The sequence below is a fragment of the Zalophus californianus genome, chromosome 12 (genome assembly GCF_009762305.2).
Source record: "Zalophus californianus isolate mZalCal1 chromosome 12, mZalCal1.pri.v2, whole genome shotgun sequence".
Classification (NCBI taxonomy): Eukaryota; Metazoa; Chordata; class Mammalia; order Carnivora; family Otariidae; genus Zalophus; species Zalophus californianus.
The window spans coordinates 79510013-79524646 of NC_045606.1; the positions used below are offsets into that span (position 1 = coordinate 79510013).

The following is a 14634-nucleotide window of genomic DNA, read 5'->3' on the forward strand; positions in this document are numbered from 1 at the left end:
TAAGGTGAGCGCTGTGGATTGTGTAAGACTGTTGAATCACAGACCTGTACCTCTGAAACAAATAATACATTATATGTTAAAAAAAAAAGAAGAAGAAGAAGATAGCAGGAAGGGAAAAATGAAGGGGGGGAGATCAGAGGGGGAGACGAACCATGAGAGACTGGACTCTGAGAAACAAACTGAGGGTTCTAGAGGGGAGGGGCATGGGCGGATGTGTTAGCCTGGTGATGGGTGTTAAAGAGGGCACGTACTGCATGGAGCACTGGATGCTATATGCAAACAATGAATCATGGAACACTACATCAAAAACTAATGGTGTAATGTATGGTGATTAACATAACATAATTAAAAAAAGATTTGAAGACTGAAGTTAGGAACTTGAAAATCAATTTCAAGATGAAATGGTGATAAAATAAGGTGGTAGCCCTACAATTAGTTTCCTAGGTCCACAAAAGTCAAAAAGGGTATCTTAGTATTTGATAGTTGATAGTGCTGAACATCTCCTCATGAAAAATTGGTTGAAGAGTCATCCCAATTCCTTCCCTGAACTTAATCTTCTGTCAAGCGTTATTTCACAAGTATCCTTGCTCCCATTTTCTGTTTGTTTCCTCCTTTTCTAGGGTTATTTTTTATGTTAAATATGGTTTTTAATCACTTAGTGTGAGCTTTGTCAATGAAGAACTATTGGAATTTGGTTTCAGCTTGTAACAGCTAGACTGCATAAGAAACGGGGAGGTGGGGATGGGGAGATGTTGGTCAAGGGCCACAGTTTCAGCTACACAAGATGAATAAGTTCCAGAGCTCTCATGTACAACATGGTGACTACAGTTACTAATATTCTATCATATACTTGAAATTTGCTAGGAGGATAGATCTGCAATGTTTTCACCACAAAAGAAGAAAAAAAGAGAGAAAATGGTAACTATATGAGTTGATGAATATGTTAATTAGTGGGAGGGTGGTGATTATTTCACAATGTATATGTATACCAAAACAGCAAGTTGTACATCTTTAATATATACAATTCCTATTTGTCAATTTTTACCTCAATACAGCTCGGGGGGGTGGGGCTCATAGAAACTTCTATTTTTTTTCCATGTAAATGTTCCACTCAATGTACTCAGATTGCTTTTATTTTCAGCCCCGCAATTTTTAGTCCCATTCGCTTTCTTCTCTTTTGTTGTTTCTAATGTGTTTCTTTTCCATACTTATATTATTCTTTTAGATTTGTTTCCTTAGTTTTGCCTTTTATTCTCATTGTCTTGTCTATAATTCCTTTAAATTGCAAAAAAAAATTAAATAAACTTTTTATAGCAGCTTTATTAAGGTATAACTGATATAATAAAATGCACATTATATAAAATGTGAATTTGATAAGATTTGGCATATATACACATTCATGAAGCCATCATCACAATCAGGATAATGAGTATATCCATCATTCCCCAGTTTCTTCTTGTCCCTTTGCAATTCCTTCCATCTGCTACTTCCTGCTCCCCTCCCCAGCCCCAGGCAACCACTGATCTCCTTTCTGTCACTATACATTAGTTTGCACTTTCTTGAGTTTTATAAATGTAATCATACAATATCTACAAGTTTCTATTTGACTTCTTTTACTCTGCATAATGATATTGGGATCTATCCATGATATAATGGTCATCAATGGTTCATTTCTTTGGAAAAACATTTTCATTTTGTAATAATTTTAGATTTATAGAAAAGTTGCAAAGATAGTACAGCAAGCTCCTGTACACCCTTCCCCCCGCTCCCCTGAATGTTAACCTTTTATATAACTGTGTTACCTTAGTCAAAACTAAGAAATTAACACTCTTACATCACTAAGGACTAAACTATAAACTTTATTTGGAATTCACTATTTTTCCACTAATTTTTTTTTCTTATGTGCCAGAATCCAATCCAGGAAACCACATTGCACTTAGTCTTCATGTCCCCTTAACCTCCTGTGGGATCTGACAATCTTAGCTTTTTCTTGATTTTTATGAACTTTATAGTTTTAAAATTACCAGTCAGGAATTTTGTAAAAAAGTTCATTTCCTTTTATTTCTGAGTTGGGTTCCATTGTAAGGACACATCACAGTTTGTTTATCCATTCACCTGTTGATGGAATTTTGTGCTGTTTCCAGTTTTTGGCTATTACAAATAAAGCTGTCATGAGCATTTATATACAAGTGCTTGGATGGACTTATACTTTCATTTTTCTTGGGTAAATATCTAGGAGTTGAATGGATTAATCATATAGGAGGTGTACATTTAACTTAAAAAAAATTGCCACACTGTTTTCCAAAGTGGTTACACCATTAAACATTTCTGCCAGCAGTGTATGAACCTCTAGTTTCTTCCTATTCTTGTTCACACTTGGTATGGTCAGACTTTAATTTTAGCCATTCCTGTAGAGGTGTAGCAGTATCTCATTGTGATTTTATTTGCACTTCCCTAATGACGAATGATGTGCATCTTTTTTTTTTTTTTAAAGATTTTATTTATTTATTTGTCAGAGAGAGAGAAAGAGAGAGAGCAAGAACAAGCAGGGGGCAGAGGGAGAAGCAGACTCCCCGCTGAGCAAGGAGCCCAATGCGGGACTCAATCCCAGGACCCTGGGATCATGACCTGAGCCGAAGGCAGACAACACTTAACCAACTGAGCCACCCAGGCGTCCCTGTTGTGCATCTTTTTATGGGCTTATTAGCCATCTCTCTAGCTTCTTTGGTGAAATGTCTGTTCAGATCTTTTGCCTATTTTGGGGAGAGGTGGTTTATTTCTTATTGCTGCTTCTTGAGATTTCTTTATTTAGTCTATATACTGGTCTTTTATCAGAGATATGCTTTGCAAATATTTTCTCCCAGCCTGTGGTTTATCTTTTCATTGTCATAACCAGCTCTTCAACTTCATTTCTGTCTGTATATTTATATGCCAGTACCCCACTGTTTTGGTTAGCTTTATCATGTTTTGATACCTGATAAGGCTGGTCCCCCACACGTTCTGAGTTCTCAGAGTTTTCCCGGGTTCTCTTTCTAGTTTTCTTGTTCATATTAACATTAGAATTAATGTATATATGGTTTAAAAATATTACTCCTATTGTTAATGGGATTATGTTACACTTTTGATTTACTTGAGGGAAACTGACGTTTGTGATGTTGAGTGTTGTTTTAATAATATGATGTGTCTCAAGATACAAATGTAGGGATCCGAAGGGGGACGTGCACCCCAATGTTTATAGCAGCAATGTCCACAAGAGCCAAACTGTGGAAAGAGCCAAGATGTCCATCGACAGATGAATAGATAAAGAAGAGGTGATATATATACGCAATGGAATATTATGCAGCCATCAAAAGGAATGAGATCTTGCCATTTGCAACGACGTGGATGGAACTGGAGGGTGTTATGCTGAGTGAAATAAGTCAATCAGAGAAAGACATGTATCATATGACCTCACTGATATGAGGAATTCTTAATCTCAGGAAACACACTGAGGGTTGCTGGAGTGGTGGGGGGTGGGAGGGATTGGGTGGCTGGGTGATAGACATTGGGGAGGGTATGTGCTATGGTGAGCACTGTGAATTGTACAAGACTGGTGAATCACGGATCTGTACTTCTGAAACAAATACTGCAATATATGTTAAGAAAGAAAAAAGAAGAAGAAGATAGCAGGACGGGAAGAATGAAGGGGAGTAAGTCGGAGGGGGAGACGAATCATGAGAGACGATGGACTCTGAAAAACAAACTGAGGGTTCTAGAGGGGAGGGGGGTGGGGGGATGGGTTAGCCTGGTGATGGGTATTAAAGAGGGCACATTCTGCGTGGAGCACTGGGTGTTATGCACAAAGAATGAATCATGGAACACATCAAAAACTAATGATGTAATGTATGGTGATTAACATAACAATAAAAAATTATTAAAAAAAATAATAATATGATGTGTCTCTCCGTTTATTTGTCTTCTTTTTGTGTTCTTATATAGCACTTTAAAGTTTTATTCATATTGATCTTCTACAAATCTTGTTTATTCTCAGGTAATTCATCTTTTTTTGATGCCATTGTAATGGCATCTCTTCTCCCAATATATTTTCTAATTTCTTGTTGTTTACGCACATGAATGGTATTGATTTCCACATGTTAATTTTCAAACTATCCACCCCAATGAATTCTCTTATCATTTCTAACAGTTTTTCAGTTGATTCGTTTGAGTTTTCCAGGAATACAATTTTATTTTCTTTTTTTCAATTTCTACATCTCTAAATCCTTTATCTTTTCTAATTGTGCTATTATTTCCAAGAAAATTAAGTAACAGTGGAGATAATGGTCATGGTTTCTGTTTTCTGTTTTTAATAGGTTTGTTTCAAGTGTTTAACCATTAAGCATGATACCAGCTCAGAAGCAGAATTAGACTTACTTTCACTATAATAAAATTTCTCATTTTAGTACCTGTTGGCTGCTAAAGTGCATAGTTTTGGGTTGAGAGAAAGAGTTATCTGGATCCTTGCAGAGCTTCTTCTCAGAACACACATATGACCTCTGTTATTTCTTTGGCTGGGTAGATAGTTTTTTCTTCAGTTTTTGACATTCAAGAGTTGTCCTTACACCAAAACTCTTTAAGCCACAACATCTCCTGTCACTTCCCCTTCACTGTGCTTCTCAGTCAACAATCCCTTTACCAAGGGACAGGGTTATAGGCAATAGGATGACATGTGGTCATGAGCTTTGCTCAATCTCACTTTCCCTGATTCTCTGTGCTATCACCCTGGAACCTTTGGTGACACTTAATGCCAGTTCATGACTCTACATTCCAGCATTCTTTTTAATGGATAGTGAGGGGTTCTAATTTGGGGATTTCTTAAGAGTGTAAGTTGTACATGTTGGTTTTCAGGTTGCAGCTTCACTTTCTTAGTTAAATATGCTTTTTAGCATGTGGTTTGGTATTGTAGCAAATGATATATAAACCTTATAGTATTTTTTCTTTGATTTTAAACTCTGTGTGTTTTCCCTGGGTACAGGATGAAGAGGGTAGGTTTGTCTACATTTATTCTCTTATTTCAACTTAAAAATCTACATTAATTTTTGAATGAGCAAAATGTACATGTTGCCCTTCAGAATAATTACTTTAAGAGATAATATGCTAATACTAATGATATTTTGCAAAAGCTCTTAAAAAAAATCCCTCCTTTGGAAATAAGTTTAGGATTAACTTTTGTTGTGACATATAAAATCCACCTAATTACTTCATAGTCACATTGCATTTTCTAATGTAAAATGATCCCACTCAAGCACTCACCTCATCCTTCAGTCACTGAATAATTCTGGACCCTATTTGAAAATTAAATTAATCACCAAACACTGAAAACTGGATACTATTAAAGATTTTAAAAATAAATGTCCCAAGTAGATTCCTTTTTTCTTTCTCACAGACAGCTCAAAAGGTATATTACTTTCTTATTTTCCCCAAGGGTACAACTGTTTCCCTTAGAATTAACATTAAGCATAATTATCCATTTCATTTTTGTGAGTTACTTTATTTTATGAATATTTTATGAGTTGGAAACTTGTCACTCACCTTTAAAAATCTTTTAATATTATTAATTTTCCAAACTATGTTTCATCACAGACCTATGCTGAGGACAGTTTATAGCTGATACATGAGAAAGGGCCCGAATGGTATAAGTTTGAGAACTATGGATAAACAAAATCAGGCAAATTTCTTTGTTTTGGTACTTCTGATAGTCTTTTCTATGCTAATGTGCACTGTGAATATCCAAGACACATACACTATACAGCATTTCCCAGATTGGGCTAGTTAACTGAATTCCCTCCTTCCCTTTTTATTATTCATTTTCTATCCTGTCCAAAGTGTGCAATATTCAGATAGGAGCATTAATATATAATGCAGCAAAGATATCTCTTGTCTTTTGTCTGTATTCTTTATCTTCTCTCATATTAAATCATGATCTAGTACATCAGCAGAACTCAGTGTAGAGAGAGATACAGATGCTAAAGTATACTGAAAATTCACATCAGCTTCTTTAGTTTTTTTAAACATTGCTCTATAATGCAAATTCACTCCTATATTTTTTGCTTAAAATCCCTCAGTAGCTATTTATTACTAAAAGAATAAATTCCATGTCTGTCTCTTACATTTCTGGACTCATCTACCACAATAACTCACATGCCCTGGATGCTCCAGCAGTATCAGACAGCTTGCAGATCACCTAACAGGTCAAATATGTCAGGCTGATCTGGCATGACAGTGTAAGGAGCTCAGCAGACCTGCTCCCCAGTGAAATGGGTGTAAAATTTCTAAAAATCAACCATTTTTAAGGCTTCTGAAAATGATTCTAAGGGAAAATAGCCAATGAAGAAACATTTATTCATGAAAGTTTGGTAAGAAAAGCATGAGTCTGCAATATTTGAGTCAAGACTCCTCCCTTCTGCCTCCTCTCTGCTCAGTGAGGCAGACACTCTGTTTTAGATGTATGCAGCCAAGAACAAAGGGCTCTCTCACTTTAGCTCCCAAAGGGCTTTCTTTCTGGGAGGAACAGGACATCATCATTTCTCAGCCTGCCCTCAGCTACCTATTGCTGATATTAAGTTTCAGATGGGTCTGGTTGTGGGATGGGACTCCCTTTTGCCAAACCCCTGTTCATGTAATGAAGGCAAGGAACTGCTGACAACATTAGGATCTTTATCACTCTTGCCCTGGCTCTTGAGGAGAGGCAAGCGGAGAAGACCTCAGGCTATTGCCACCTCCAACTCTCCCACCAAGTGCTTGGTTCCTAAAGTGGAGATGTCACTCAGAGAGAAGGAAAGGGGTAGAAAAAATTTTCTAAGAAATAATGGTTAAAAACTCCCCCAATTCTTTGAAAAACACTAATCTATACATTCAAGAAGCTCAACAAACTCCAAGTAGAATAAACAAACTTCAATAGGATCCATAAACTGATACGTCACAGTAAAAATGCTAAAAGTCAAAGACAAAGAGAAAATCTTGAAAGCGGCAAAAAAAAAAAAAAAAAAGACTCATCACTTATAAGGGAACCCCAATAGATTAACAGCTGATTTCCCCAGCAGAAACAATGGTGGCCTGAAGGCAGTAAGATAACATGTTCAAAGTACGAAAAAAAAAAAAAAAAACCACCAAAACTGTTAACCAAGAATTCTATATCCAGCAATGCTATCTTTAAAAATGAAGGCTAAACACAGTATTTCCAGATAAACAAAAGAGAATTTCTTGTTGATAGACCCACCTTATAAGGAATACTAAAGGAAATTCTTTTGGCTAAATGCAAATGACTCGAGGGTATTTTGAATACACACACACACAGGACCAGTAAAGCTAACTGTAATTATAAAAGACAGTATAAGTAGATAATTTTCTCCTTCCTTCTCTCAACTGACCTAAAAAAGAAATTATATAAAAAATACGTAGTATATTGTTGGACTTATAAAGAAATGTAATATATTTGCCAAGAGCAGCACAAAGGAGGTAGGTAGGAGCAAAGCTGTAATGGGCTAAGAAAATGACTACAGATGATAAAGAATAATTAGAACCCTCTATTACCACGTCTGAAACATTAATATAATATGGACAACAATAATACCACAAAAAGAGGGGAAAGGGAATAGAGCTATATAGGAGAAATGTTTCTATATGTCATTACAATTAAGCTGGTATAAATCTGAAACCGATTCTGATAAATTAAGAGGTGTCTGGTAAACTCTAGAGCTACCACTAAAAAAAACCCCTCAAAACCAAAAACCAAAATCTCATAAAAGTGAAAAAAGCATTTAAGAAATATTATGGTAGATTAGAAAATATTAATGCAAAGAAAGCAGTAAATGAAAAACAGAGGAACCAAAAAGAAATGAGACACTTAGAAAACAAAAAGTAAAATGGCACATATAAACATAACTACATCGATAAAAGCATTATGTGAATGGATTAAATAATATATCAAAAGGCAGAGATTATAAAAGTAGACAAATATTCTAGTCTGTTTCACACCTCCATGAATAGAAAACTCTGCCTCAAATGTCTTTCTCATCTTGTTTACCTCCCTAATACCACTCAAAATATAATAATAACATAAAAGCCTACACCTAGCATCTGCAGGGCCAGAGGAAAAGTTTTGAAATGAAGGCCTAAATGATATATTAAGTAGTTATTAATATTTAAAAATGTTTTTAAAGATAAATACTAAATATTTAAAAGTTAGAAACCAAGTTGACAAACTGTCACATATGGACTACCTACCAACCTTTATAACAACCTAGATTTGAATTTTATTTTATTTTATTTATTTATTTATTTTAATGATTTTATTTATTTATTTGACAGAGAGAGACAGCGAGAGCAGGAACAAAAGCAGGGGGAGTGGGAGAGGGAGAAGCAGGCTTCCTGCTGAGCAGGGAGCCCGATGTGGGGCTCGATCCCAGGACCCCGGGATCATGACCTGAGCCGAAGGCAGACGCTTAACGACTGAGCCACCCAGGCGCCCTATTTTATTTTATTATTTTTTAAGATTTTATTTATTTATTTGACAGAGACAGCAAGAGCAAGAACACAAGCAGGGGGAGTGGGAGAGGGAGAAGCAGGCTTCCCGCTGAGCAGGGAGCCCAATGTGGGGCTCGATCCCAGGACCCTGGGATCATGACCTGAGCCGAGGGCAGACACTTAACGACTGAGCCACCCAGGTGCCCTAGGTTTGAATTTTAAATCTTTGGATTCCTTAGAGTTCCATTTAGAATGGCATATGAGGTGATCCATCCCCTGGCCCCAGTTCTTGACTTTTCAGTCTATGGCCTAGCCTCCCTTCTCTTTTTATCCCCAGCTCCATCCCACATTACAAAGGGTCTTGCACAAAACTGGAGCTCTCCAATCAAACCCCCTTTTTTTCCCCTCTCCTGTGAACAGTTGTCTCTTGCCTCTCCTTGGGCCACACAAGCTGGAAAGTGGGACCACAAAAAATAACCACCCAGGCTCTGGAACTAGATGTGATGACAGTGTACTCAGAGCTTGGGAGTTATGGTTCTGTGTGGTCCATTACCTTAGCCCTATAGGCTTTTTTTCCCTAGAAGATTGGATGTGGCCAGAAGAAGCAAGATAGTGAAATCTCAAACCACAGGACCAAGGAAAAGGGTACTTCTTACCCTGGTATAAGGATACTAATAATATGTTTACCTGAATCAATCTTGCAATCCTAAAAGTTTCAGCCTAGGTGACACGAAAGAGTGTATAGTGCACCTGATGAAAACAATTTTTAATTCTCATCTTTTGATCTTCTTTGGTCCTTCTTTTAGAACATTAAAGAAGGTCTAGTTGATAACACACACCTTTTAACGTCCGTCTCATTACTCCGACTGCTCATCAAATCTCTTGTACACCACAGCCCTGCTCGCACCTCTCTCCTGTCACTCCTCACTTTCAGCCCCCAATCAAAACTGTTCCTTTTATTTCTGCTCTCTCTTTCCTTATGCTTCTACTAATTTTACTCTCTCTTCAGCAAACTTCGCCTTTTTTTTTTTTTTTTTTTTGGTTCTCTCTCTACAAAGTCCTGAAATCATCACAATAAGGTCTAAGAGATATTAAGGAGAGGGGAAAATCTAAGCATGCATTCTAGAATCTTCCTTGGGACGAGGGTAGAAAAAGAGGCAGTAACCAGATTATTAAAACAAAGCATTTAAGAATTATGTTTGGCCCGCCTTTCCTTTTACCTTCAATATCTGATAAAGTACATCTTGATGATTTGGATTTCTAAGTGTTGAAACATGTATAAGAGAGTTTCAGGAAGAAATACTGTCAATATAAAATAGTTAACCTTCGAGAGAACTGTTTTCTCTTTCCTATTGTTTGAGCATGACATTTTTAGTATTAAAATGAGAGAATAAACTAGTTGTCAATTGTAAAAGAGTTCCAAAAAAAGATGAAGTAGGATTACTTGCTAAAAGTGTAGCAAGGGGAGCCTGGGTATCTCAGTCATTAAGCGTCTGCCTTCGGCTCAGGTCATGATCCCAGGGTCCTGGGATCGAGCCCCGCATCGGGCTCCCTGCTCAGCGGGAAGCCTGCTTCTCCCTCTCCCACTCCCCCTGCTTGTGTTCCCTCTCTCACTGTCTCTCTCTCTCTCTGTCAAATAAAGAAATAAAATCTTTAAAAAAAATAGTTAACCTTGGCAAGAGCAATTTCACTGGAGTGGTATAAGTAAAAGAGAGAGTGCAGAGTGTTGAGTAATACATGGAAGGGTGAGAAAGAGGAGAAGAGTAGGTGAATGTAGACAACATTTTTTTTTTAAGATTTTATTTATTTATTTGAAAGAGAGAGAGAGAGCTCACACAAGCGCAGGAGCGGGGGGGGGGGGCAGAGGGAGAGGGAGAAGCAAGCTCTCGCTAAGCAGGGAGCCTGACAAGGGGCTCAATCTCAGGGGCTCAATCCCAGGACCCCAGGATCATGACCTGAGCCAAAGGCAGATGCCTAACTGACTGAGCCACACAGGCGCCCCTGTAGAAAACATTTTTGAAAAGTTGCATGAGCAGTGGAGAAGAATAAATAAAAATACAAATGGATGAATTAATGTACTATGTTGTACCCTATTATAGTTAAAGGATGTTTTACTTCCAGAGGCAGTGGCTTTACCTGTTATATTAAGCTTACTGAATTCTTTTTGAGGATGTATGAGCCAAAATTCTGGATTTCCAGGGATAATATCCTCAGTCCAAGTCATAAACTTGTTTTTTAAGCCTCCAGTTTGGTATTACAGTTTTTCAAGAATAGACGTGTAATTTCATAAAAGGCTTATGGGAAGATGAATATATCAGGGGGATTTTCAATAAACATAACCTCTGTGAGCTCTTTCAATTCTGAGATTCTATTATTTTATAGTTTAAATGGTCATTCAAGCATGGAATCAATTTTATTCCCTAAATTTATTGTCATTCTAATCACAATTTCAAGTTGTAGAGTGGTAATACTGTTGCCTGATTTACAGGCTCTCTAGTTTTATTTTACTTGAGTATATTTTATAAGGGGGAATTTAAAAGCTCTAGGTTGGAAACTTTAGATTTGGATACCTGAAGGAAAATTCCAGACTGTCTAAAGTATGTAATAGTTCCTGGTCTTTAAAAAACTTAAATTGAATTAAGTTCAGTGATGGACAAGACATAATGCATGACTTAAGTCCATGATTTAAAAATCTTTAAAAATAGCACCCTTCTTTCCCAATAAACATTATATACCATATCCTAATACACTTAGAAGGTAAAGGAAGAACTGTTCTAGTTAAGGCGGGGAAAATAGACCCAAAGCCTTGCCCAGTTAATTTCATCATTTAAACTTTTCCCCTAAATAGAAACACATAATGTACATAAAACACATTCATACTCATACGCATACACACAACTCCTTTAGGATTCTGCAGGATACCATTTGAAAATGACCAATTAACACTAAGAAAACAATGCAAGATAATTTGTGATTAATTCCCCAAGTGAGTGATATCATTTAGGGATGGGGGAGATTAATATCTACCAGGAACATTTTATAAAATATGTATAAGTTATCTACTGCTGTGTAGCCAACTAATCCCCAAATTTAGAGGCCTAAAACAACATTTATTATCTTACAAGTTTTTGTGGGTCATAGATCTGAGCACAATTCAGTTAGGTCCTCTAGCTCAAGGTCAAAGTCTCTTAAAAGGCTCTAAGGTATAGGTTAGGGCCAGTCATCTCAAGGTGCTGCTGGTGCGGGATCTACTTGCAAATTCTCTCGGGTTTTTTTTTTTTTTTTTTTTTTTTAAGATTTTATTTATTTATCTGACAGAGAGAGAGCATGAGCAGGGGGAATAGCAGGCAGAGGGAGAAGCAGGCTTCCCACCAAGCAGGGAGCCTGATGCGGGGCTCCATCCCAGGACCCCGGGATCATGACCTGAGCAGAAGGCAGATGCTTAACGACTGAGCCACCCAGGTGCCCGTCTCAGTGGGTTTTGATAAAACTCTGTTCATTGCAGGCTCTTGGCCTGAGGACTTTAACTCTTTTCTGGCTGTGAGCTAGAGGCTACCCTCGGGTTTTGCCACCTGGGTCCATTCGACAGCTCAGACCATGGCAACTGGCTTTGTGAGAGTGAATGGAGGGGGCAGAAGTAGTATGAACAAGACAGAAGTCACAGTCTCAAGGAATACAAAAAGATCTCTACTTTTATAATAGATATTATTTACACTCTTCAACCTGAGAAATGTTTTGTGAATGGTATTGAATCAGATGTTTTGTGTTCTTTAAAACTTTTTAAAGAATTTTTCTTAATTTTTTTTCTCTAGAATCTCGAGTATTGGCATTTTTTTAATGCTGAATTTTACATATCTAAGTTTTGTAGAATAGTTCATAACCTCAAGTGTTATGTTCTGAGGAGGGAAACAGGATGTTAATGGGAGATGTGGTAATGTTTCCAGACAAAACTTAACATCCTGATGTGTTTAAGATTAATCACGTTTCTATTTGAGGTGTAGTCTGTGCCTTTCCTAAAGCCATGACACCGAGCCCCATGATCATTGATGACTAAAGAGCCAAAGCCTCTGTCAGAGACACATGTTACTTCAGAACCGAAAACCAGCAAAAGCAGAAAGCAAATGCTCTGAATTGCACGTTGGAATGGCATTTAGATAGTGTGCAATGAGCAGCTGTGGTTAATAGGATAACTGATACTAAGTGATCTACGTTAACATCATGCAAACAAGGCACATTTGAAAAGTGAGGTTTCTCCTAGATATTTCTTACTGAATTCCACCCAAAGGAATTACAAACGCAAGACTGTGGAGTTCTTTCAGAAGCACTTCAGTAATCATGCTTCATTTTCTCATGCAGAGATAGAAAGAAGCAAAGACAGACAGGTGTCTTTTTCTAAAATGAAGCCCCGGGCAAATTAAAGTTATGCTGCTTCTTATCTAATACTCCCCTCAAAACATCTGGAATCACAGAGCTGGAAGGTAATGCTAGCTTTTTTTTTTTTTTTAATTGGAGTATTTTTTATTTTATGTACAATGAGTTGACATTGAAGTAGGTATCCTGGTTATCTGCAGTTAACGTAGGTTATCTTGGATGACCAATTCAAGGACGTTCACTTAATCCAACTTAATGAAGCCTATATCCTTCGCGTACTGACGGAAACACTGGCGGCACATATTGAGGCCGTATTTCCGGATCAGACCGTGCCGGTTTGAGCAGACGCGGCAAGAACGAGAACCCTGGCCAAATTTCCTCGGATGGCTCCAGGACAGGGGCTGGTGACCCATCCTGCTCTCTCGGATGCAATGAGGCAAAAGGAAAGAAGTAGCGAACGCATGCGCTCTTCAAATTTTTGAGACACGGTTTACCCAGAATGCAGTGCTGACAAATGACGCGAACGCTGTCGGTAATGCTAGCTTTAAAAGGTTTTTGCCTTTAGAGAAGGAGTGTTTTTAAGAACAGAACAGAGGAGGGGGTGGGGAAAACCCGCAGCACAGGACTCCTTGGGGTGTCTCACCTCCCCAAGAACTCTTTCACACGTCGCATGGGGCCAGCTCGTTAATTCTACCAACACTCCCCACTCTTACTTTTGTTTGAGTCGCTATCAGATTTTCCCCAGTTTGGGTCAATAAATTCCATCATTCACCCCAAGTCCCTACTGGCTACTAGTGCTTCTACAGGAATGCTGGTGCTCCATGCTGCCTCTAGCGGGGGGGGGGGGGCTGCCCCACTGCTTTCGCTTTCCACGTCCCCCATACTACGACCTCCCACTCCTTCACCATCCACATCCTGTCAAGGCTCTCCACTGGCTTTCCTCTGGACTCTCACGAGAGACCATTGTAGCTCCCTACATCTGCAGCATACTGAAATTTGTCTGCCCAGCTATGAAAAGTATTGTTCTGTCAGGCTGCTCCACCAAACACTTAAGGAAGCCCCTTAAAGGTGTTCTCCATTTTTAACCTCCTCTGGGAAGCCAAACTGTCATACTCACGCTACTAATTTTGACAGTGATGTATGTATGCTCCCACCTTTCTAAAACCTTCTTGCATCAGAAAACAAGGCCCTTTGATGTTCCAACTTTTTTTTGTCCCTCCCCCTTTGTGCAAGGTTCAAGACCCTGTTTAGCAGTGGGCCTGGGAGATGATTTTAACTTTGTGTCCCATTACATATTAAGACATAGTGCTCCAGTTGTTGGGATAGGGGACATGTCAGTACCCCTACCAAGCTCTGGGTTCCTCATATCTTATACTATACTTATCTAAATTCTCTAGAAGAAGAGTCCAGGTTCATGTTTCTGTAATCATGCTTCCTGCTGTCCTCTGAGTTCCATAATGACACCATTCATAGGATTAATTCCTATAGGATGAAGCCACTCTGGCACACTCTCTAAGAATTAATGCTTCTCTTTCATCTTAAAGAATAACACTATAGGATTAGATACTATATTGAGTGACTCAGACAGAAAACGATGGGAGATAAGAGCTAAAAATGAAAAAGGGGTTTGAGAAGGGGAGTCCCACCTAAGCTGTAGCCAAAAGTGTCATGATCAAGGTGAGGCTAGAGACATGCTTCACAGGAAGGGAAGCTGAGTGAGACCAGCAGAGGGACAGGCAGGAGGGATGGATAACCATATAC

The 14634-nt window shown here is 38.2% G+C and overlaps 1 protein-coding gene across 1 annotated transcript; it reads right to left on the reverse strand.

The window, feature by feature from the left end:
• Nucleotides 1-12991: 12991 nt before the first annotated feature.
• On the reverse strand, nt 12992-13286 carry LOC113911660 (40S ribosomal protein S29-like). The gene has a single exon (XM_035723368.1). It carries the CDS (start codon nt 13284-13286, stop codon nt 13116-13118), a length of 171 nt encoding a protein of 56 aa, XP_035579261.1. The 3' UTR covers nt 12992-13115.
• Between the last annotated feature and the right edge of the window lie 1348 nt (nt 13287-14634).

What these genes read in the sequence shown, in the direction of transcription:
- LOC113911660 (XM_035723368.1), bottom strand. Translation starts at nt 13,286, where the DNA reads ATGGGTCACCAGCCCCTGTCCTGGAGCCATCCGAGGAAATTTGGCCAG.